The sequence below is a fragment of the Engraulis encrasicolus genome, chromosome 1 (genome assembly GCF_034702125.1).
Source record: "Engraulis encrasicolus isolate BLACKSEA-1 chromosome 1, IST_EnEncr_1.0, whole genome shotgun sequence".
Classification (NCBI taxonomy): Eukaryota; Metazoa; Chordata; class Actinopteri; order Clupeiformes; family Engraulidae; genus Engraulis; species Engraulis encrasicolus.
In genome coordinates, this window is record NC_085857.1 from 57257073 (window position 1) to 57283348 (window position 26276).

Consider the following 26276-nt stretch of genomic DNA (forward strand, 5'->3'; position numbering starts at 1 on the left):
TCTCCATCTCTGCTACTGGGGGCCTGTCCTCTCTCTCCCTTGTCTGTCTCCTCTCTCATCCTCTCATATTAGATTGATCAATGATATAGATGTGTGCCTGTCTGCTTTGGGAGCTGAAGGCTGGTCCATCCTACTCTCCTCCTCGTTCCATCTCTGCTACTGGTGTGGAGGGACCTCTCCCTCTCTCTCTATCTGCTACTGGTAGTCCCTCCTCTCTCTCTCTCACTCACTCACTCACTCACTCACACTCTCTCTCTCTCTCTCTCTCTCTCTCTCTCTCTCTCTCTCTCTCTCTCTCTCTCTCTCTCTCTCTCTCTCTCCCATCGGCCCGTATTTTATATTGATTAGGTTGATATTGATGTGTGTCTTTGTCTCTGTGTGTCTCTGTGTGTTAGGTGCCAGAGGCTGGTCCATGCTCTCCCCTGGCTCTCTGGTGGTCCCTCCTCTCTCCTCTCTTTCTGTCTCCTCTCCCATTGGTCTGTATTAGATGTTGATTTCAGATTGATCCTGATAGCCGTCTATGTGTGTCCTATTTTGTCTGTGTGTGATGTGTCTGTGTGTTTTAGGTGCCTAAGGCTGCTCCGTCCTCTCCTCAGTCTGTCTCCTCACCGACTGGTCCAGTCTCTCCCAGCCTGTCAAATAATACATTGCTTTTAGATGTATATTAACGTGTGTCCTCATCTTTGTGTTCTGTGTGTTTTAGGTGGCTGAGCCGTCCTCTCCTCTGTCACTCTCCTCCACGACTGGTCCCTCCTCTATCCTCTCTTTCTGTCTTTCCCATTGGTCCATATTAGATATTCATTTCAGACTGATGCTGATAGCCGTCTATGTGTGTCCTGTGTGTTTAGGTGCCTGATGCTGGTTCGTCCTCTCCTCTGTCGGTGTACTCCTCAACTGGTCCGTCCTCTCCAGTCCCCATGCCAACCGTTGCTGCCAGCTATGCTGAGAGCCTTCCAAGTCTCCCACTGGCCACAGTGAAGGGTGAGACCACACACACACACACACACAATAAAAAAAATCCATACAATAGTGGCATTAGTTGTGTTTGCGCCACCCTCGAATCTGCTACTACAAAAACACCATTGACTTAAATACATTTATGGACCATACAATTGAACACTGAATTATGTTAGTTGTTAACTGGTTTTCCTGTTGTAATGCCAAGTCCCTGACGTGAGCCTCGCATCCCTGCAGCAAACAAAAAACTTTAACCCCGCACAAAACTATGACAAACTAAAGACTCAAACCCTCACCAAACTATGGCCAACTAAAAACATAAACCCTGCACCAAACTAAAAACTTAAATCCCACACCAAATTACGGCCAATTAAAAACTTCAACCCTGCACCTGTTGCTTAACAGCCATAGTTAGTGCAGCAGAGGAAATGCATTTGGGAAGCAGCATGTGTCTTGTCTACGCCTTTGACTTCGATATTCGAATATAAGTCGAATGTTAAGAAAATTCGAGACATTCGAACGAATATTAATTGGCCATTAATATTCGAATCTGAATTGGTTATTGCTTTTTTGGGTATTTCATTGTTATTGATTAAAATAATTTCCTTGTAAACATCGCAATTCACAGTCTCAATTTATTTTTTCCATGGCTGGTTAATCACTACAGCTGTGTTGAGGAGAGTCGCGTGCGTGGCTCATCTCTCTGTGTTCCGTAGCAGGACACTTGCGGCAGGCAGTCTCCCCCAGAGTCCGCATAACAAGCAGATGAGTGCTGCAGAGTTCCATTCAAGTGAATGGCTACAGTTAATAAACAAAGCATCCTCACATTACTTTCTGGAGTTGTTGACGAGTTTCTGGAATTATGTGATTCAACCCACAAGTACCTGTGATTACGCCAAGAGTGAGATAATAACTTCTTGTTTTTTGGATTTTGACCAAATTAGCTTCGTTGGTCTGGGTGTCAGATCAGGCAGACTCCATGTGATGATTTTGTTAGCATGCTTTTAGCATGTTTTTAGCGCACTGTAGTTTATGTAATGTTCGTTTTTAGACGAGAGCAGTCATCTTACCTGGCCCTACAAACACACTACCTAAATGTCCGTCATTCGTGATAGAAAATAAATACATATTTGTTGATATTGGTGCTGTGTGCTCAATTCTCATGATTCCCATATGATCCAATTCAAATTTTAACTTGGGCTACAAGTTTGACATGGCTGCTAGCTTTGCCATGTTTTAATCTGCATTCACACCTCTAAGTACCGTCTTCTTATAAGTGCTGAACGATCGCTAAACAATAATGGCTGGTTGAATGCATGTTGTTAATGGGTCATTAGGCTACATCTCTGGTTGGAATAGCCTACTAGTCTTACTGACTGGGGGAAAGAATAACTTCAGCTTGGCATCAGGTCTAACTGGGGCAATTTTAATGGTAAAAATATGGATAAATATTCGAATATATTCGAATATCGTTTTTAATTTAGAAACGAACTTCGACTATGATTTTGGGGCACAAGTCAAAGCCCTAGTCTTGTCACAGTATTACTAGCAGCTTTTAAATAAGTGTGTGTGTGTGTGTGTGTGTGTGTGTCCGTCCGCAGAGGAAGGTGGCAGTGCAGCAGTGTGTGGAGCTGTTTGGAACTCACACACTCACACGGGATCTAATCACACTCCTCTTACACACATCCATGAAAGGGAACACTCGTACGCAGGTAAGACACACACACACACACACACACACACACACACACACACACACACACACACACACACACACCAGGCCTTGACATTAAGTTTTTCACCAACCGGCCACTGTGACTACTGGTTTTGAGTCAGTAGTAGGGATGTGGATTTTTGGCAAAAAAAAAACATTCGAAAATCGATGGTCACTATTCAAATACTATTTGAAAATCGAAATGAAAAAAAAAACACGAGTGCTAGTCAAGCTGTACAACTCTGCTCCAGCCTCCATAGAAGGTCCAGCAGCAGAAATGTTCACTAAAAGGAGGATCTAAAAGAGGTGACGACCGTGTCATGACGTGAAATGTTTCTCAGTCATTCTCTTCCGCTCCCTCTATTCTCCTGGCACGGGGGGAGTCATTGACGTGCATTACAGTGACAATGTGAGCAAAATCCCCTCACTGAAGAACACTATTGTTCGCTAGTTGGACTTCATTAGTTGGACTTCCACTAGTTAGCAATGGACATTGTTGACAGCCCGATTCGCCCAGCTACACATGGGTGGCTTACTTTGGAAAAGGTTTTTTTTTTCAAATCCGAAGCAACTTCTTATGAAATGGACCCCAAATAGTTTTATAGCAGATTATAGTTCATGTTGTGAGCCAGATAAATCGCCTGAGCTAAGAGCACAATGTTTAGTTTGCTGGTTAGCTTATTATTTGTGTTAGATATTGAAACTACTATTGTTGACACTGGCATTGGCTAACAGCTATACAGGGGTAGCTTACCTTGCAAAATTTTCAGACCAAAATTGATATGAAATGATTCCCGAATAGTTGCATCTTACAGTCCATGCTTTAAAACCATCACAGATTTACTTTACTTTCTCACAGATTTACTTTGTTACTCTTATGCACAACACACGTGGCTTCCCCTGTAAACTATGTGTGTCGGCTTTCTGAGTCTGACACACTCGCCTATGTGTTGAAAATGAAAGATGATCATTCATAATTTCTGGGCAAATTCAATAAAACCCTGCAATAGTATTCGTTGTTACTTAACACATTGACTCCCAAGTCACGTAAAAATATGTTTTTGCTGCCCATGCGTTAGCTCCTAAAACATAAACACGTTTTTTTAATGGATTCTTAATCTACATATTCTAATGCACATTCTGTGCGATTTTCGCAATTACAGCTCCAGGACACTTTATTAGAATAGTGTGAAAAAGTTGATTTATTTCCATAATTCCATCAATAATGTTAAATTGTCATGTATTATAGATTCATGGTCCAGTTTTTTAACTATTCCAATCATTCAATTGTTTGTTTTTACATATTTTGGCCTTATAACTCAAAAAACACATGAATTGATGAATTCTCAACATTAGAATATTGTGATAAAATCACAATTTTCTTCAGAAAAATTCAGGTCACATCAGTTGAAATTTGGTACTATCTACATATCATGCAACGTTCAATACTTTGTTGGTAGGTACTCTCTCTGTCTTAATAACTGCCATGATGTGTTTAACATTGAAGTCAAAGGCAGAAACAGTATATGGGAGTTATGGAAGCTCAGATATCCTTGATGCTTTGCTGTCAGCTGTTCTTGTTTGTTGACCTGGTGACCCACACTTCACTCTTCAATATACCCTGTAGATTTCCGTGCCACGTTTTCGCGCTAATTCACCAGTTTAATTCGAAATCACCAGAAATTAACCCCAATTGAAAATGAATGGGGTTGTATTTCTGGTAAGTTAGAATTAAACTGGTGAGTTCACACCAAAACGTGGCATGGAAATCTACAGGGTTTACATTTTTAGTGTGTAGATTATGAGACTGGCTAGACAATTCGAAAGGACTATTCTGAATTCTAAAGCGTAACGATCAGTAATCAGGTATTCCACTAGCCATAGATTTTATATACATATATTTTTTTTATCATGATGGTGTATGTCTAACCTCAGAGGATGAGGTGCTAAAGGAAGATGAGTGTATAACTTTTTTCATGGAAGTATATCAAGCAAATAGAAATTGAGTCACTGAGCTTTTTCTTGAACTTAAATGCAAACAATTGACACAAGTGGCACACAAAAGAATATAGGCTACTATGATGTGTATGTCAGCGTTACCAAGAAATAAGCTGCCAGCCATGTGGCTAGTGACACTGAAAGTATTACTAGCCACAGCCAAAGTTAAACCAGCATTTGGCCGGTTGGCAGGTGCTAGTGTCAATCCCTGACACACACACACACACACACACACACAAACATTTTATTGTATATCCGTGCAGTTCTGTTATGTTGAATTACTGAGCTGCTTTATTGAACTGTGCAGGGTTCCCACACGTCCTGGAAAACCTGGAAATTTAGAGATGTGTTTTCAAGTCCTTGAAAGTCCTGGAAATTCACCAAATGTCCTGGAAAAAAAATATTTGTCCTGGATTTTTTTCCCCTTCAACTTTTTCCCGATTTTGTTTGTGGTATAATTTTTACTCCGAGTCTAGACATGACGATTCAATTTATATCCACCTATTGAATGCATTATTGTCCACACACACACACACACACACACACACAGTTTGGTCAGGTTGCCATCTTTGATTGCACTTATTCACAGTCATATTCTTTGACTCAGTGTTGCCAAAAGTCGCTAGAAGTCGCTAGTTGGCTTGCTGAAAAGTCGCTAGCTGATATCATGGCGTTATATATCTCTTGAAAACCTGCTTACGGTCATAATAGGCCTACAAATAGGCAGTGCTAGCACTTCCTTACAAAAAATTGTACTGCTATCTTTTTTGGAGATCAGAGCCACTTTGAAAGCTAGTTTGATCTTTGGTGTGACAAATCACAGTAGTCGCATCAATTGTTTGTATGCAAGAATATTCCAGAGAAAAAGAAACTGGCAACAAAACTGGCTTGCAAGTCAAGTCTTGTGGAGAATGCATTTAAATCCAAGTACACTAATTTTTGCTATAAGAGAGAGACTATTAAGGTATTAATTTCTGAGATAATGTGACATTAATGTGAGTTTACATTGCACTTTCATTTAATTCCGAATAAACGTTTTGTGGATCAGAAGGCATTTCAATTGAACAGAGGCTGCACGTGCTGGGCTTGCGAAATTTGACATAGGGGTGTGGTCACCAAGCTCCAGCAGATTCCTACTAGTGGGACAGCTGTTGATCTTCAACCGCAACTCAGGTCAATACCTTTGGACAAAGATCATAGAATGGATAAGAACGCTTATTCGCAGGAAATTGCATTGGCCACGGTGTAGTACGGGGACGTAGCCCAGGGACACCATGCGCAGTGGATGCAAGGCCATGATCGATAAAAATTGTGACACTGGAAACTCCGCAATTTGAATTGCATTGTGGGTGCGAGGAGCTGCTGCTAGTTCCGGCCCGGTCAAAATAGGATGTCCTGTCGTCAATGTTCAGTTTGTGGTTAAATTACAGCTGTCATTCAGCCTTAATTACAGCTGACACAAATTCACTATGTCCTATGACCTGTTCCACACTCCAGCCCGGTGGTAGTGGCTTTGCATTTTACCTTGCCGCCAGTACTAAGCAAATAATGTACATTGGATAAGAAGTATCACTCAATGGAAAATGCATTGGGTTAGGTGTAGTCCGAGGACATTGCTTAAAGACACTGTGCTCATGGTCAGTGGGTGCAACGCCATAATGGATAAAATCTGAACTCTGTAACTTCGCAAAATTGGTCAAGAGAGGAGATCCAGTTGTCAGTGTTTAATGTAATCCCTCCTATCACTAGTCTCCTTAGTACTAACTGCAGAAGAAGAAAGTGACTCCCCTTGCGGCCATGCCATACTATGCTCTTATGACGTCTTTGGACGTACCTTCTTCCCTAACACACTGTACTCATTCATTACAACTCATTTCAACCTTAAAGTCACATTGTCTCTAAAATGCATTGTGTGTCGCTGTGTATGTCCAAATTGTGGGTCCGACGGATGAAATATCCGTCCTGAATTATCCAAAAATAGTCCTGGAAATGTCCTGGAAATATCCTGGAAAATGATTTTTGAAAAAGAGTGGGAACCCTGACTGTGTCATCTGATTTATTTGTTTGTTTATTTGTTTGTACAGAGGGCAGAAGTACACCATTCCTCCGCTCTGAGAAGTAAGTATGTCTCTCAAGGAAGAGCAACACACACACACACACACACACACACACACACACACACACACACACACACACACACACACACGTGTCACACGTGTCATACGTGTTTTGGCCTATCAGCTGACAAGTCCATTCGTGTGTGTCTGTGTGTGCTTGTGTTTAGACTCCAGGGATATCGTGTACAATGCTTGGTTTTGCACGAAAAACTTTTTTTATCTCTTATCGCAAATGTTCAGATGTACCAAGACTAAGACTCCCCATGGGCATGCAAGCCCATATGTGGGGCGTTAAGCGAGGCGTTGGAAACGCTTGAGGAAAAAAGTTGGGGGGGTCACACTAATGTGTGTGTGTGTGTCTGTCTGTCTGTCTGTCTGTGTCTGTCTGCAGGATTAGTTTGCAAGAGGAGGTGACTGTTCAAGTGTCCTGTCTGCTGCAGCTGTTTGACAGGTAACTGCCATTTTACACACGTTACATTACATTACACTTTTATCCAATGTGTCTTACAGTTATATCTGTCTGTCTGTCTGTCTATCTAGGTGTTTGGGCTGCAGTGCGGGGTCGTGTAGTGTATTGACGCGGCGTGATGGACGTGTTTTCCACGTGACACAACAGTGCTGGACCTGCCAGATCATCGTGGAATGGGACAGTCACACAGCTGACTCAGGCACAGCCAACAAGCAACAGGTGAACACACACACACACACACGCACACACAGACACCAAACGACATGTACGTATATCAGCACGCCTGACACGGACACAGCCAACAAACAACACGTGAAAGCACACACCAAATGTCAGGTAGATGGATTGATAGACAGATGGATAGATGGATTCTTGTCTGAAGATCTATGATTAAAACATTGCTATCAGCAATAAATTAAATCTTTTGCAAGCAGTGTAGGAACGACCACTGAACCGAAAGCAAATCTCTCTTGCTTTGTCCTGCAGGAGGGAAGAGGAGAGGGAGGAGGAGAAAGAGGAGTGGTGGAAATCAAGGAGGAATGGGAGGAGATCCAAGTCCAGGAGGAGGAGGAGGAGCAGCCCAGAGAGGAGCAGCCCGGGGAGGAGCAGCCCAGAGAGGAGCAGCGCGGGGCGGGCAGGAGGAAGCAGCGGAGGAGAGAGGAGAGAGTGGAGGAGGAGGTGATAATCTATATACTTGATTTCACTTTTAGTTAGCCGTGGGCTAGATTGGGTTAGATACCAACTTGTGGTGTGTTTCAAACTCCACCCAGTTCTATTACACTTAAAGGTGCATTTCATTCATTGTAATCACTTCCAGAATTCATGCTGCCCATTTACAAATGTTGCCTTGTTCATGAATACTTGCCACCGCCATCAAATTGTAAGTATTGTATTCATTATGACTGGCATAATTGCAAAAGCAAAAAAGCAAAAGCTTCTCCGTCTACCATTTTGAATTTGAATAGTTTATTATTTAGTAAGTATTCACAGAGACTGTCTATATAGTAGGAGACTGAAAGTTTCCGTAGGAATTAACGGGGGCAGTTAGTTACGCCAATATGGTGTGTGGTTGCACATATCCTTCCCTTCAGGAAACAAGAGCCAATTGCCATGAGGCGTCACCAAAATGCCCTCGGAGTGAAATTACTTATGGGAAGGGACTTGGGTATTCATGAAAGGATCAAAATTGGCAGTAGACAGCACAGTTTCAATATGCAGCGTCAGGGCTCTACACTCGCCTCCAAAAGAGTTGTCGCCTATCCATCTGTTTGGAATAACAGCTAATAACCTGACTTTCATTTAATCACTTGGCTTCAGAAGTCACTCATATGAAAGCTACAACCCTCCCGAATGAAAATGTATGTACAAAAATAAATTTCATGCACCAAAGAAAGATTGACCCTTTATTGAACACAGACAGGGCAGATTTTCACAAGACAAAAGTTTTGTCGCCTATCGAACATAATGTGAAAATGAGCAGATAAGTCACTTCAAAACACTTCAAATACGCAGATAGGGTGTCATACTTAATCACTGAATCACTCTCACCTCTCCAGAAAATCGACTTTGGCCTTAGGTGTATGTTTAGGGTCATTGTAATCATGGAAAGCAACACAATGAAAATCAATGGAGTTCAATGACAGATGGTGGCATATTCGCTATTCGTAGAGCAATGCATGTTTAACTTCATGATTTAATCAATGATAGAAGCCCTCAAACACCTGCAGCATGCATGCAGCTCCTCATAAGAGCTGTATCTGTACCATGTTTCACTTTATACACCATTTCTCTTTTTTCATATTCTTCATCTCCAACACCATATAGTTTTGATGCTATCAGTTCTAAAATGGTTGATCTTGGGATCTTGACTTCAGAGTATGAGTCCCATTAGCCTTCATTTTTGTCAGAATTAGGCCTGACATACTCTTGGCTGGCTTTTTTGAGACAGGACAGTGGGAGAGACTTCTTTGTAGTTAAAGGTGAAGGATTTGGGAAAAATACATGGTGCCTAAAGTCAAACATGGGAGGGATACAGCTCTTATGTGGAGCTGCATGCATGCTGCTGGTGTGTGAGGGCTTTTATCATTGATTACATCATGAAGTTAAAAATGTATTGCTCTACGAATAGCAAATATGTCACCATCTCTCATTGAACTCCATTGATTTTCATTGTGTTGCTTTCCATGATTACAATGACCCTAAACATACACCTAAGGCCAAAGATGATTTTCTGGAGAGGTGAGAGTGAATCAGTGATTAAGTATGACACCCGATCTGCGTATTTGAAGTGTTTTGAAGTGACTTATCTGCTCATTTTCACATTATGTTCGATAGGCGACAAAACTTTTGTCTTGTGAAAATCTGCCCTGTCTGTGTTCATTAAAGGGTCAATCTTTCTTTGGTGCATGAAATTTATTTTTGTACATACATTTTCATTCGAGAGGGTTGTAGCTTTCATATGAGTGACTTCTGAAGCCAAGTGATTAATTGAAAGTCAGGTTATTAGCTGTTATTCCAAACAGATGGGTAGGCGACAACTCTTTTGGAGGCGAGTGTAGAGTGCGACCAATTTGGTCGCACATGCGCCCTAATATTTTAAAAGTGTGATTAAAAAAAATCAGTGCGACCAGCCTTCTTGGGGAAAAAATCACGGAAGACGCAATTCGTTCTGTTGACACTCTCAGTTACAAATGGGGGACAATATTTTTATTGGCAGTTTTGTGAGGGTTGCTGCAAGGGGTACTTGACTCAAATAAGCATCGGATGACTTTGGACAGTGATTAATTAAACTTTGAATCCTACTTAGAGCCCCTTTAAGAAAAGGTTGATACATAACTCGTCTAAAATTTTCTGTGTTTCACTGGAACAGCAGACGCCCCTGGAGACTCTGGATGAAGATGAAGAGGACGAGGATGCGGTCGAGGGAGAAGGCATATCGGGAAAGCAGCGAGGGAGGAAGAGGAGGAGGAAGAAGATGATGAGGAGGATGAGAATGCAGGATATCAATGAACAGGACGATGATGACTATGACGAGGAAGGGGAAGACAATGACGAAGAGTATGATGAGGAAGAGGAGAAGGTGCAGTGGCTGGAGAAGGCCAAGAAGAGGAGAGAGGAGATGGACCAGGTAGGGGGAGGTGTGTGTGTGTGTGTGTTGGGAGGTCTACAATATGACTATATTAAATCGTGAATCGTGAAATAGAGTTGATTGTCGAGAGTCTGTCAAAGTGGAGAAATTTGTTTATTTATTTGTACATGGGGGAATGCCTCTTGAGAGGTCACTTCCTGTTTTCAATAGGGGCGCCTTAAATCTGTACAGTGCAGACAATGCAAGACAAAACATTACTGCACAACACACATTCACACACTCATTCAATCCACAGCTAAGTAAACAGCAAAGTCGTTTTGGATAAAAGTGTCAGCTAAGTGTATTGTAATGTATGGTGACTCACTCAGTCAGCACATGTAGCAATTTATCTTCACTGGAGTTATTTATTATGTTTCATTTATATCCTCTATTTATCTTAATTCCATCTCCCCCTCACCTCTCTCTCTCTCTCTCTCTCTCTCTCTCTCTCTCTCTCTCTCTCTCTCTCTCTCTCTCTCTCTCCTCTTATGACCAGGACTGGGCTCCGGAAGACGACCAGATGCTTCCGGAATCGGAACGCCGTTCCTCCTGTTCTGAGGAGTATGATGATGATGATGGTGTTGATGATGAAGATTGGGAGCGTGAGCTGTGCTCGGAGTGCGGAAAAAAGTTCCGGAATCGACCGGACAAACCGCACGTCTGCCTTCACAAAGCCAAACCAGTGGAATGCCACATATGTGGCAAAAGATGCCTCAACGAACAGGTGTGTGTGCGTGCGTGCGTGTGTTGATTTCATTGTAACATCTTAAGTCGCTTTGGATAAAGGTGTCTGCTTATTGTAATGTTGTGTGTGTGTGTGTGTGTGTGCGCGCTCTCGCACAGACTCGAAGTCTCACCTCTGTGTACACAGCACATACAGTTGAGGACGATATTATTAGCCCCCCTCCTGAAATTAGACATATCTCTTCATTGTTCATTGAGAATGATCATTATTAATAAATGTATGTTATTCTGGAAACAAATACACCATGGAGATAGTATCCAATAAGTTAAATTTGGACTTTTCCATTTTCACAATGAGTTTACACAAAAAAGTGTAAAAATGGCAAGGACAAAATTAATAGCCCCCATTTCATTAATAGTCAATACAGTGCCATTTATGAACAAAAAGGCACTTTGATTAGTTGTTAAGTATGTTGGCACATGTCCTACCAGGGATTTTGGTCCATTTTTTTCATTGCAAATAGTTAAGCTGGTCCAAATTGCATGGATGTTGAGGATGGACATTCATTTTCAGCACTCTTCAAATACTATCTAAAGGATTGAGGTCTGAACCACTCCATGACCATGGTTTTAGTATCCTTGAAGAACATTTGAACTATTTTGGATGTAAGTTTTGGGTTATTATCTTATTGAAAGATCCAGTGAAGATCTTAACTCCCTCTATGAGCATATTTTTGCAAGGTCACTTTCCACATTCTATCATAATTTTCAGTTTTTATGGTGCCGTACACCCAAACAAGGATTCCTGTGGCTGAGGCTGCCACAGAATGATGCATCCACCACCATGTTTAATTGTGGAAACCATCTTATAACGATTCAAGGCCTATCCCTTTCTTCACCTGTCAGAAGCAGAATTCATGCATCAAAGCAGGTGCAATTGAATATCGTCAGATGAAAGCAGAGACGTTCAAAACTCATTTTTGACTTTCAAATGTTCACAGGCAAAGCTCAATAACACTCTGATATGCACTGCCTTTAGTAAAGGGGTTCTTCTGTGATGATGGCCCCAAAGCCCAATATGATGACAAGCCCTATCAACTGTCTTTCTTGGGGGGGAAAAAACCTCCAGGTGAGGCCAGGTCAATAACAATCATCTAGGCAGGTGTCCAATGCTTCTTTGGTATAATGAGGCTAAGCAGTTTCCACAGTTACACATAGTGGAAGGGCATCACGTTTAGCCTGTTATTCAGCCTCAGACACAGGGAGTCTGGGTCTGAATCTGGATTGCTGGGTCTTCCAACAACATTGTAACCCAAAACATACATTTAGATTAGTTCAGAGGTTCTTCAAGGACACTAAAACCATGATATTGGAATCACCCGCTCATAGTCCAGTCCTCAATCCCACTGAGAGTCTGTGGTTAATGTCTATGCTCAGCATCCATGCGATTTGGACCAGCTAGAACACTTTGCAGTAAAGAAATGGGCCAAAATCCCTAGTGGGGCACGAGCCAACTTAGGTAGCAACTTATCAGAGCCTGTTGTCAGTTTTGGTTCATAAATGGCGCCATATTGACTATTAATGATCAGGGGGCTAATAATTTTGTCTTTGTCATTTTTGCCCTTTTTTGTTTAAACTCATCGTAACAATAGAAAAATCCAAATTCAACTCATTGAACATTACCTCCATCAGTGTATTTGTTTCCAGAATAACAGAAACGGTGAATAATGGTAATTCTTACTGAGAAATCAAGAGAAATGTCTAATTTCAGGAGGGGGGCTAATAATATTGTCCTCAACTGTAACTGATATGTATCTAATGTAATTGTGTGTGTGTGTGTGTGTGTGTGTGTGTTCGTTCTCAGGGTCTCAGTGTCCACATAGCCCACTGCCATGAACGAGGACCCCAGTGCAAGTACTGCAACACGACACTCAGGTAAACACACACACACACACACACACACACACACACACACACACACACACACACACACACACACACACACACACACACACACACACACACACACACACACACACACACACACACACACACACTTATCATTCTGAAATTTGAAAAGTCATGAAATGTGGTAAATCCAATGAAAGGTTTGAAAAAGTTTCACAGCCTTCTATTAAAGGACCAGTTAAGTCAATTTCAACATGCAGTTGTAATGCTCACACTACCCTGGTCAGTTTTTTTTTTCTTGTTCTTCAGCCTTTTCCGAGATCTTGGTCATTGTAATGGGGGCAGCGCTTTGTTTACATTTAAAAACATTTTTAAAAAAAAATGTATTCCCAAAAACATCTGAAAGGTTATACAACATCAGCAGACAACTAGCAAACAACGGTACCTTTTTGGAATATATTTGGAGTAGGCCTGTGTTAATAAAAAAATAAAAAAAAGGAAACAAACGCTGCCCCCATTAGAATAGCTCATATCTCTCGGCTCTAGCCGAAAAATGTGGCATCACCGGGTACTGACAAGTCAAGGGTAGCGTGAGCAATACAACTGGGAGTCCTAATAACAGCAATACAGCCGGTCTACCAATCCAACCCGCAGTGTGTAAAGTTGCTTGTAACGTAATATTGACAGCAGTGGCGGTTTTAGGGTGAATGGTATTGGTAAGCAAAACATCTGTAAAGAAGCTGTTCTATTGCATGCTCCCCCAAGAAAGTTTTAGATAAAAATGTTCTTCGATAGTGAATTTTGAGCTGTAGCAACCAAGGGACACTGAAAATGACAACTGCCAACCACCTTCATTACTTCGTGATGGACAGCTGTCATGACTGGTGTGCGGCTAGAGAAGTCTGGGTAACAATTACCATCAGAAAATATGCATGGTTGTGACGCATTTTTTACAGATGCTGCGTAGTATGAAGAGAAAACTACCCCACATCATAAACACTTAGGGGTTTCTTTTGCCTTAAGACATGTACAAGTTTTTATCTTTTACCTGACATGTTTGATGGTGTTACTTCCGTCTTCATCAGAGGGTCACTGTGATGTTGATGAGTGACGTGCTTTAAAAACAGCTGATGTTGTTGTGGAGGTGTGACCTCCCTGCCAATAATGACAGGTTGGTCACACCTCCTGCTGTTAGAGTTGTCCTCTTAGGATGGTGGTCCAGGTGTGTGAGAGCATGTATGCCCCCTCATCCCTGTTCATGGTACTTGGGCTACGCTTTCTGATCTCCATAGACTCCGTAAAAAGCGTAGAAAGCGTAGCCCAAGTACCATGAACAGGGATGAGGGGGCATACATGCTCTCACACACCCGCTCGCGTGCCTGTGGAATCTAATCGAAGTAGCCAACTCCACACTCAATGCGCGAGTTTCCATCTCGCCTGCACTTCTCACAGCATTGTCAAAAAAATCAGGGGATTGCCAATTTCTTTTCAGTGATGACGCTGCGTGTTCAAGCTCATTAAGTTGCCTCAAACCTGGGATTTTCGGTGGCTTCTAGCCAATTAAAAAACAGATTTACTGTCATTGACGTCAATGTATTCGGCAGTCTTTGCATCATTCTGCAATACCCTGCCTCACCACACAATCGCTAGTTGTTTCTGGGTGGCGCTGTTGAGTCGGTTGATGCAGCTTTAGTTGAGCACATTAAACTCACTGAGGATTTAAATTTGGGTATCGCGTTCATCTTTTTTTTGGTAGTCTCTGCCTCAAATGCCTCAATGGCAAGCCGCCATTGATTGACAGTGACAGTAAAGGCGTATTTTACTGTATAAAAATTCAAACAAAGTTCTGTTTGGAAGGAACATTTATCCTGACTTTGGGACAATTCAAATGAAAACTGTCGACTTTCTCTATCCAAAGCAACAGCCGCATCTATTGTGGAGCTCCATATGACCCCATTCACCTGGCCCTGCGCTCATCCGTTGGCGCCCCATAGAGTGCAGTACCACCCGGAAAAAGTTGCGAGTTTGCTCTTTCGTCATACCCATAAAACCTCTCTGACACTACTGTGGAAGGGCCTTTAGGCCTGGAAGAAAGATCTACAGTTTGATTTGTGTCACACCTCGAAAAAGACACGCGTCAGTGCGTGTGGCACTAATAGAAATTATTATTAGACTCTGCTAGACTGTGTGTGTGGCACCAATAAAAATGCCTACTAGACTCTGCTAGACTGTGTGTGTGTGTGTGTGTGTGTGTGTGTGTGTGTGTGTGTGTGTGTGTGTGTGTGTGTGTGTGTGTGGCACTAATAAAAATGCTTACTAGAAAATACGTTTTTGCTGCAGGGTTTTCTTACATCTTACGTTTTGAAGACCTTTGTATCACTTGTATCTTTTGTCCCATTAAAACCCATTACAAAACGCAGCTATTGAACAACAAATGGCCGCCTGTGAGGTTTTCTTACTAGTTTTTATCATCTGCTCCAAGGCATCCTGCGAGACACATTTGTGGGAAGGACCTTCCTAAGGACCCAGCTCAAGCACAGAGTCCTTCATCAAGCCATCTGCCCAAACAAGGCTTGGATCTTCATCTTCCAGAAGATCCATACAGTCCTGCAAGCCGTCTGCTTTCACATGGGATGGACGCTGTTAAAAATCCAGCTTCAGCTCCAAGCCTGTTGTCGAACCTTCTGCCCAAACATGGGGTGGCTCCACCTAAAGCTCTGTGCAGTCCTGCAAGCCGGCCCCTCACACATGGCATGGGCCCTCCTAAAGCTCCAGCTTCAGCGCCAAGCTCTCTGCCAAAAAGTCCGGCTCCAGTTCCAAGCCATGTGCGCAGGAGGTGCGGCCGCCCGGCTAAAGCAGCAGCAACTACAGCTGCAATATCTCAGGCAAGCAGACGGGGCAGACACCCTGCTAAAGCCTCAGGCCCACCTCCAAACCATGTGCCAAGACGGGGCAAAGGGCGTCCTCCTAAAGTCTTAACCAAATACCCATCCCCAACACCTGCCGAAGCTCCTCCCCAAACGCCTGCTCAAGCCCCTGTCCCAAGACCTTCCCTAGCTGAAACGTCTGCTGAAACCTCCACTCCACCTCCTACACCAGCTCTATGTCCAGCTCCAGGTTCAGCTCCAAGCCGCCAAGCGAGGAGCGTGCGCGAGCGAAGGCGCCCTGCTAAATTCTCAGACGGGGCCACACTTTCACCGATTCTAGGCCCCAGGCAGCCAGGCAGTAGTAAATGCTCCCGTGTCAGGCCACAGGTCCCAACACCTGTCCCTGTCCCTGCCTCTGATTCATCGTCAAGCTCTGCTGATCCCACAGCTAAAGCTTCTACTCCTGCTGCTGAAGGGCGGACTGGCCAAAGCGCCGCTGTGAAAGCCTCATGCTCGGCCACAGCCACCGCTCCGACCTCCAGCCCTGCAAAAGTTGTAGACCCAAATCCAAGTCCTGCTGCAACCCCAGCCCCAGTCCCAGTTTCAACTCCTGGTCCTGCTACAGCCTCAGGGTCTCCTCCAGTCTCAAATCCAAGTCTTTCTGAAACCTCAGACTCTGCTCCAATCCTAAGTTCCACTACAGCTCAAGCTCCATCTACAAGTCGTCCTGTAACCTTCAGTCAAGGCCCATGCCCGTCCACATCTCCAGCCGCAGCCTCAGCTGCAGTCCCAGCCACAGCTCCATCCATATCCCCATACCCAGCCTCAGCTGCAGTCCCATCCACAGCTCCATCCATATCCCCATACCCAGCCTCAGCTGCAGTCCCAGCCACAGCTCCATCCACATCCCCATACCCAGCCACAGCTCCATCCACATCCCCATACCCAGCCACAGCTCCATCCACATCCCCATACCCAGCCACAGCTCCATCCATATCCCCATACCCAGCCACAGCCGCAAGCCCTCTGGCAACCAGCGCTGTGCTCCGTACATATGGCAGGCACGCTTCCACAGCCAGAGACACATCTTCTCCAGCTCCTGCACCGCAACACCAAGTCCCGGTTCCAACCCAATCTCCAGCCACAGCCCCATCTCCATCCCTAGCCCCAGTCACAGCTACTGCCCCATCCCTAGCTCTAGCCCGGCCAGCGCCAGCCCCAAATCCTGCACTGCAGGACCAAGTGAAGGCCATCACGTGTGTTCCGGTTCCCGTAGTGGAGAAGCTGTCGGCCGACTCTTATTTTAAGACCACAAAGGGACGAAGGAAGTGCCGACTGTGCAGTCGGCAAACCATCTACAAGTGCCGCTCATGTAACGTGCCCCTTTGTATCATAGTTGACAGGCTGTGCTTCACCCAGTGGCACGACCAGGGCCATAACCGCACGCAAAAGATCAACCTGAAGCCTATCCTGCCTACCCCAGACATGGACCCTTAAAGGTACAATATGTGGCGCTGTGTATCACTTGTAGTCTTTTGTCCCATTAGAAAACACAGCTATTGACCTACAAACTGCATCTACTAGTGCCGCTTGTGTGACGTGGCACTTTGTATATGTAGTCTTTTGTCTCATTTTAGGCCGATTAGAAAACAGAGCTATTGAACTACAAATGGCTGTGCGGCCAGAGGACCATCTACATTATGTGACGTGGCGCTTTGTACTATTTGTAGTCTTTTTTCCCCCATTAAAACCCATTAGAAAACAAAGCTATTTAACTACAAATGACTGTGCTTCAGAAAATGCAGCTATTGAACTACAAATGACCGTCTGGGCCAATATGTCGCACACCAACGTGATCATTTACTACAGCACCAAGACCACAGGGTATTTATTTCCCATAATCAACTGTATGTGCACTTCCAATACATGTTCCCTATGGATAAACACAGACTTGGACATGAACGTAACTTAAGAGCCGCATGACACCAGGCAAAGAGTCGCATGCGGCTCGACCACCTATGCCCTAGTGCAGTGTTTCTCAACCAGGGGTACTTGTACCACTAGGGGTACGCAAGCACACCTCAGGGGGTACATGGAAAATGTAATAACAGCAAATATATGGAGTGTAGTCACATTGGGATAGAGGACATATGTGTCCTCTATCCCATATATAGACATATTATGTGAGGGCGACGGGGTACTCATCATATGACAAAATGGCTTAGGGGGTACGCAGGACAAAAAAGGTTGGGAAACACTGCCCTAGTGTAATGTAATGTAATGTAGTGTAATATAATGATGTGTACTGTGATGTATTGATTGATATTACCTCTCCTCCAGGAGCGCTGAGGAAAAGCTCCACCACGAGGAGACCTCCCACTAGGATCTGTAGTGTAATGTAGAGTAATGAAGTGTGATTTAGTGTTACGTAATGTAGTGTAATGTAATGTAATTATTATAATAATTATTAATTATATTCTCTCTCTCCTCCAGGAGTGCTGAGGAGAAACTCCATCACGAGGAAAGTAATGTATTACAGTAATGTAATTACTATGATAATTATTAATTATATAATGATCTCATTTGCAGGAACGCTGAGGAAAAGCTCCAGCACGAGGAGACGTCCCATCGGGACGAGGAGGGCCCCAAGTACCGCTGCCGCGACTGTTCCGAGCGTTTCCATAACTACGAGAGCCGAGCTGCCCACCGGAGGACCGCGCACGACACCACCTGTCCGTTCTGCGACAAGATGTTCAAGAACGAATTTGAGCTGAGGAGACACAAGCTTATTCATACGGGAAAGAAGCCGTTTTCCTGCAGGATATGCGAGCGCTCGTTCAGCCAGAGGGGTCACCTGAAGTCACACATGCGCCTGCACACGGGGGAGAGACCCTTTAAGTGCACGCAGTGTGAGAGGAGCTTCAACCACAACGTCAGCCTCAAGAACCACCTCCAGCGACACCATGGAGCCAAGACTGGCCCAGCTCAACAGGAGACTTCCGGCACGCAGCAGGAGGGCTCTAGAACTGACCAAAGTTCCAGAACATCCGAGCATACTTTGCTGAGCAGAATTGAGGAAGACACTAGTCAGAACTCCATAACATGTTCTAGAACTGAGCAAGGCTCTGGAACATCGGAGTAGACTTTGCTGAACAGCCCTGAGAAAGACAGTAGCGATTACTCACCAACTTGTTCTAGAACTGAGAGGGTTCTGTCAAATGTTCTGTAACATTAGGCTGGACATTGTTGAACTCAAGAGTGAATAATCTTAGAATGTCAATATTTGATGTTTTTTACTGTAAAATGGATTAATGTGACTGAAGAAAGTGCTTTTCATTTCCTTCGATGTTTGCCTGTTGTTTACCTTCTATGTATGTTCTGTTGTAAACAGAAGCCGAGTGCCTACCTCAGAAAACTACTTTACTAATGTCTTGTTTTTACATACTCTTGTTCTTTCTTCAAATTTGTTTCAGGACACTTATATACTGTGTATATATAGAGTATACAGTGCCTTCAAAAAGTCTACACACCTCTCTTCAAATGTCAGGTTTTTGTGATGTAAAAAAATGACAGAAAGACTAATACATTCACAGCTTTTTCCACCTTCAATCTAAACTATTAACCTGTACGATGCAATTGAGAAGCAAGCATAAAGCTTTAACCCATTGACGCCTAAGGCACCTGCAAAAAAGGGTGCTGAATGCCTGACCCTTCTCAAGAAAAGCTGCCCTCAGCCTATAAAAACCTAAATGTCTCAGCTTCTGAAGCACATAAAAATGTGTACTAAGTTGCATTTAAACACTAAGACCCTCATCTTTCATTAGAATGTGTTCATTCATCTCAAACAAACAGAGATTTTTAATAAAGTTGTCTCAAATCTCATGAGCCTGAATGTTGCGTAATGCAGCTCCAGGCGCCAGGGCCAATGTTGCACAACGCAACATCAGGCATCAATGGGTTAAATGGAAACAATAGAAAATACAAAACTTCAATTAACATGGTTGCATAAATATACACACCCTTAAATTAATACTTAGTTGCATCACCTTTGGCTTGTCTGGGCCATTCCAAAACCTCAATATTATTCTAGTGAAGCCATTCTTTAGTAGATTTAGGCGTGTGCTTAGAGAAATTGTCGTTCTGAAAGATTAGTTCCTCTGCATCTTCACCTTTCTACCAGGGGGGCGAAGATTTTGTGCCACTACCACGGCCCCTGTGGAAATGTTCATAATTCCCTCCTCCCTAATGAAGGCCCCAGTTACAGCTGAAGAAAAACAGCACAAAAGAACAATGCTGCCACCACTATACTTCACGTTAGGTATGGTGCTATTTGCGGTGATGTTTTGTGCCAAAAATACCTTTTGGAATTATGTCCAAAATGTTCAACCTCAGTTTCACCTGACCATAACACATCTTCCCACATGCATTTGGGAGATTACAGAAGTATTTTTTGAGAAATTTACCTCACCAAGATTGAACTTTTTGGTCATAATTCAAAAGGGTATGTTTGGCGCAAAACATCACCGCAATAACACCATACCTAACATGAATTATGGTGGTGGCAGCATTGTTCTTTTGTGCTGTTTTTCTTCAGCTGTAACTGGGGCCTTCATTAGGGAGGAGGGAATTAAGACAATTTTCACAGGGGCCGTGGTAGTGGCACAAAACCTTCGCCCCCCTGGTAGAAAGGTGAAGATGCAGAGGAGCTAATCTTTCAGAACGACAATTTCTCCAAGCACACGCCTAAGTCTACAAAAGCATGGCTTCACTAGAATAAGATTGAGGTTTTGGAATAGCCCAGACAAGCCCAAAGGTACTGCAACTAAGTATTAATTTAAGGGTGTGTATATTTATGCAACCATGTTAACTGAGGTTTTTTATTTTCTATTGTTTCCCTTTAAAGCTTCATGCTTGTTTCTCAATTGCATTGTACAGGTTAATAGTTTAGATTGAAGGTGGAAAAAGCTGTGAATTTATTTGTCTTTCTGTCATTTTTTACATCACAAAAACCTGACATTTGAGGAGGGGTGTGTAGACTTTTTAAAGGCACTGTATATTTAATCATCATCAGTTTAGCCTGTAGTGCTTTGTTTTGTATGTTTTTTTTTAACTAAAAACAGTTTCATGTTCAAAAAAGTTTTTTTCATGTTTTCATGTGGACTGTTGCTATGGAGAAGCACTGTTGGTGGAAAGAAGATCTCATATAATGTAAATAGCTTGTAGTCCCATATTCAGTCAATTTTTGTCAACTCAGTTTTTTATTCATTGTAATAAAAATAGTTGTTTTGATTGCTGTACTATAGATGGGTTTTTTTGTTTATAAACAGTGTTGTGAGGAGGGGCAAGACACTGGCAGCCAACCACGTGAGTTATTTTTTCCCCCAACAATCAGAGGTTGAGTTGTGTGCAGCTAGTTTATCGCAGTAAGGAGAAAACTAAAATTTAGAATCCATGTATTGACTTCAAAATCATTTTGTGTGTACTGGCAGTTGTTCATAGACATGAACATTAGGTGGCAGCCTTTTGACCGAGGTACCCCCATCTTGGTATTTCTCATAGATGTTATCGCCACATAGCAGATAATATGCGTATTAACCCTTTCCCAATGTCAAGTGTATGAGCCTTGGTAGTGTGTCAGCCTTCATAGTCATGCCCAGTGATTGGATACTCTTTGGTGAACTCTGCAGAGTATCCAATCACTAGGCATGTCTTCGAAGAATAGGAGTTTTGTTTTGTTTTGTTGTATTTCCCCATTTATTATTATGGCCGGGCTGAGACATTACACTTTCAAACATGTGTATGGACCTTGTAGAGAGAGAGAGTGAGAGAGGGGTATAGTCAGGGAAGGGTGACAGATTTACAGAGCTAGAATGCGTCATAATTACAAGCTAGGTAAGGATAACACTTCTACCAACTCTACTGAATGTGGGAAATGATTTTTCGGATATTCTGCAACTTTTCCCTGGTGCCAGGAGGGCCAATTGTTTAAGAACGTCTGATAACGAGCATCATTCGAAAAGGTCATGTGGCGGGTTCCCAGATGGTATTGTGAAGATGAAGGAGAAACATACCACATCAGTGGTTCCCAAACTGGGGGTCGCAGACAAAAGGGGCATCACATTAAAATGGGAAATCCACAGGTTAACACTAATAGATGTATTTACTGTCCTGTGGTTTTCTAGCATTATTCGTGGACAAAAAAGAAATTCCAAAAGGGGGTCCCTGCTGAAAAAGTTTGGGAACCACTGGGTTACAAAAATTGTTGTGGCTAAGGCTGACAGCTGGGAAACATACTTGTTTTCTCTACTTTCTCTACTTCTCTACTTTCTCTACTCCTTAAGAGACCCAACTTAAGCACACGCTTTTGCATTGAGTGGGCGCGCTTTGCGATATCTTGCTCTGATCCAGTATTTTTGACAGAGATTCCAGTATCTAGGATTCATACGTAAGTGTGTTTTATGGGAATCGGTCTGTAGGGGTCGTAGTTTAGCTCTCTCCCATTGACTTCTACAAACGTCTGGGGTGAAGAGACTCCGCCCACTTTTGCCACTTCCCGTTCACTTATGATACTTCTCTAAAATTAATTTAAAATTACGCAGGGCGTTCCATTTCTAATCACGGCTGTGAACTGTACTGTAAATTACCTGGATAATGACTCCAAAGCGGCCATTTTTTGAAGTGTGGAGACATTTCGCACTCAATGGCCACCATGTTTGTTACGTAGTTTAGTGTCGTATCTGTCAAACAACTGAATCTCTGAGTTTTGATTCCAAAGACAACCGGCATGTGTATATGAGGCAGGGGTACCTTTTAAAAAGTGTCAACATAATGAACAGTGCCTTCCGTGTTGAATTGTATATTGGCGGTTGGTAAACTCTGATGACACGCGACCAACTGTCATTTCCGTGTATCAGCAGGGGATGTTCACTCACGGAACTAGCTACTAGCCACAACTGGCTAACCCTAACCACGGGCCAGTGCAAAATGAATGGGTGTCAATGGAGTTTTCTACCATTATAATTTTTGTGATTTTTTATAATTTTTTGTCCTGAAATATTAATATTAAGTTCGAAGCTAGAAATAATAAGACCCCATTTGAGTAGCGTTTCGATTATTTTGCGCCACTAGATTATTATATACTGGGTCACAAAGCTCAATTTTTATGGAGCCAAACCCATAAACATTAGCGCGATGCTAGCGAGTACAGGTTGAAATCTTCTAACCTGCTGTAAAACTACACACCTGAACAATTTGTCAATACAGCCTATGTTAAACAACAGTCATAGTGCTTACCAGGAATGTTTTGTTGATGATATTTGTGACTGGAAATCGCAGTAGCAATGTATTTAGCATGGGTTCCCCTTTCCATTCCATACATTTTCCCACATGAAGGACTGGCCTACGCTTGTTACTGCAGTATGCGTGCAAAGCTAACTGGCTACAATGGGAACCAATGAGACTGAGCCTTCTCCCTGTTAGAGATTCTCTGGTATCAGACAGAACGGGAATCGGAATGTACTCGCCTCGTGAATCACAGAGGAAAAGGGTACTTTACTGCACTTAAACAAGGTGCACAGTACACAGGGCGAGTAATGGAACACACCATATGGCCACAAGCACAAGTGGAGGACAGAAGCCTGCATTTTGGAATACACACACCGAGTGGCAACCTGTTTCTTGGATCCTCAGTAGAGGGTGGGGAGGGAAGTGGAGAGGAGTGGTAGAGGGGAGAGGAGAGGACAGAAGAGGGAGGGGAGGGGGAGAGAAAAGGAGAGGTGAGGAGTGACATATCTTTCTCATATCTAAACATATCTAAACGAGTCTTTGATGCAGCCTTCTCATTGTACGTAGGAAATGACAACTGTATCACACACTATATCGTCACATGGCCACGAATCATCGATCTATAGATATTATAGATTTATAGATAATCTATAGTGTTCGTCGTGCCGTCACGATAAAGCCCCGTTTTTCGTGGCTGGGCCACTATTCGGCTAACCTGAGAGCCAGGCTACTATTCGGCGGCCAATGCATTTGAATGGGCTGTCCGACTCGTGATTGATTTATGATTTAACATTTACAATTACATATTAATTGATGCAATCCGGGATATGATTGATGGGACACGCCGGATGTGGAATGCTCAGTTATGAGTTGTGAAGTAAACGACACGCTTCAAAACCGTCTCCGGTTGATTTAATTCAGTTACATATTTTAAGGTTAAATCCTGTGTTTAACATGAAAGTGTAAGCTTAACAGCATTTATTTCAATTAAGCCCAACAATTTCAGAGTGTACGATCAAGTTATAATTTTTATTGATAACAGGCAACTGTCAATGTCAGCATGGTGGGGGTCCTCCCCCCGAAAATATATAGTGAGTGCGTCTGAATATGCAACCTTGCCTCCTCCACTTGCCTCCTCCACTTGCTTCTCGTCATGATGACATCACTGACAACAGCATTATATTTCAATATCTTGCAAAAGCTCAATTGTAGAGTCTTTTTCTCATTTGCAATTGGGATGGTGAATGAAAAACAGTCCCTCAAAAGTTGTTGTGGCGAGGCTGACAGCTGGGAAACTTTATCGTTTTCTCCACGGAGTAGGGGCCAGGAGGCGGGACGAGGAGACAAGCACAAGTGGAGGAGGCAAGGTCGCATATTGGGATGCATCCTATATTTCTTAATTATAATAGAGTTCTTCAGTAACGCGGAAGCATGTAGTAGATTGTAGTCTTTCATGTTAGCATTTAAGGACTTCCTGGTTCGTATCGGCTTCCGGCCTCCATTGGGAATGAATAGGGGCTAGTTTCAAATAAGCTCCGAGTGCAAGCACGCGCTTAGCGAACCCCCGCAAACTGTCGAGGGTGTTAAAAATAGGCTGTAGGTATGACATGGTTGATCATTTTGTGTCAAACTTCGACATAAATACGATGTTGCGTCCATATGCTAAACCCGAAACTTTTGGCGACTACAGAAGCGGCGCCTGTATCTAACGTCATGTACGTGCGGAGGGTTGTACCCATGGCAACCAAAGGAAAGCATGTAGTTCGGAAGTTTTAATGATCAGAAAGGGGTTAGCAATATTGAATTATAATCGTCATGATTTAACATGTGAATACACCAACATCATGATACGATCCGTTCCACTAATGAGAAAGGGATGCAGGGACACGCTAATGTTCGTTGTTGGCGTGCAACTTATATTTTTGCCAAACCTGAATCTCTATGGCGTGTTGCAATGTAAAAAAATCGCCATAGAACCGGAAGTCCAAACGCCGCATACAAGTTGACGTCAACGCTGAAGAACTCTATTTCCTGCATTTTAACGTCCGGCCTCCAGTTGCCTATCCCTGATCCAGGGGTTGTAGGCAATGCTCTAAATCAACTTTTTTTGTCACCAGCCAAAATCATTTGTAGATGTTAATCTCAAATTGTGTTTTTCTACCAGCCAAACTGAAATTCCACCAGCATTTTGAGCAAACTTCACTGCTCCAGGGCCTGTAACCAATGCACTTGAGGCGCCTAACCTCACACTGCTCCAGGGCCTGTAACTAACCAATACACTTGAGGCTCCTAACCCCACACTGCTTTCCTGAAAAAATGCCCTGAAAAATAATATCCGTAAATCGATTTGGATTAAAGTGTCATCTAAGTGTGATGTAATGTAATGCAGCATGTCTGTGGGCAGAGAAAGCTGGTTGCTTCCCAGTGGCCCTGCCTACGCTTTGTGTAGGCTACATCAGGGAGGTGCTGCTGCTCTTGCCTACATACTGTAGGGCATGGATATTCAATTAAGTCACTGAGGGCCAGTTTTTCATTTTTTTTTCCAGTTAAGGGGCTGAATATGCAGTACATGTAGAATCTGCATAACTGCACGCAGCATGGTGTCCCAAGTTAGGGTGTGAAGCAAGCGGATAGCTCTCCAGACAGAACAGATATTTGCCTCTCTATGTCTTTGAAGTATTATGATGTTTCAGATCAAATTTCACTCTCATGTGAATGCATAGGAGAGATATCCCCAACCTTAAATTTGCACTGTGTAATATTTTTAATAGTTCATTTCCAGAATTCATTCTGCCCATTCACAAGTGTTACTTTTTTTTAAACAAATACTTACCACCACCATCAAATTCTAAGTGTTCATTATGACTGAGATTTTTTTTTTATACATGAAAAGGGGGAACTTCTCCATGGTCCACCATTTTGAATGTCAAGAAATAGTCATTTTTATGATGCTTATTTGAGTTATTAGTAAGTGAACGATGACTCACGTCCACTTTCATGGCCCGTTTGCTGCTTGACAGAGCGGTCTGCTACGATTGTCAGTCACTTCACCGTATTCAGATTTGTATCAACTGCTGGCATTCTGTGATGAAAAAAATTCTGACATTATGCTTCTTTAAATACCATTTTTTCATGATGGTGTAGATTTTGG

General features: G+C 43.0%; 1 protein-coding gene across 6 annotated transcripts in view; it reads left to right on the plus strand.

Moving 5' to 3' along the window:
- LOC134455525 (uncharacterized) overlaps nucleotides 1–19340 on the plus strand; it is a 28917-nt gene extending 9577 nt beyond the window's left edge. For 4 of the 6 annotated variants that reach the window (XM_063206659.1, XM_063206666.1, XM_063206675.1 and 1 more), the window contains exons 2-12: nucleotides 849–981; nucleotides 2559–2669; nucleotides 6754–6787; nucleotides 7178–7237; nucleotides 7327–7474; nucleotides 7742–7933; nucleotides 10125–10382; nucleotides 10879–11106; nucleotides 12931–13001; nucleotides 15457–17340; nucleotides 18431–18528. In XM_063206659.1, coding sequence (XP_063062729.1) covers nucleotides 849–981; nucleotides 2559–2669; nucleotides 6754–6787; nucleotides 7178–7237; nucleotides 7327–7474; nucleotides 7742–7933; nucleotides 10125–10382; nucleotides 10879–11106; nucleotides 12931–13001; nucleotides 15457–17338 — 3117 coding nt within the window. In that variant the 3' untranslated portion in view covers nucleotides 17339–17340; nucleotides 18431–18528. Of the gene's footprint in view, nucleotides 1–848; nucleotides 982–2558; nucleotides 2670–6753; nucleotides 6788–7177; nucleotides 7238–7326; nucleotides 7475–7741; nucleotides 7934–10124; nucleotides 10383–10878; nucleotides 11107–12930; nucleotides 13002–15456; nucleotides 17341–18430 lie in introns of all 6 variants that reach the window. The other 2 variants (XM_063206653.1, XM_063206685.1) reach the window with 2 other exon arrangements.
- The last annotated feature ends 6936 nt before the right edge of the window (nucleotides 19341–26276 follow it).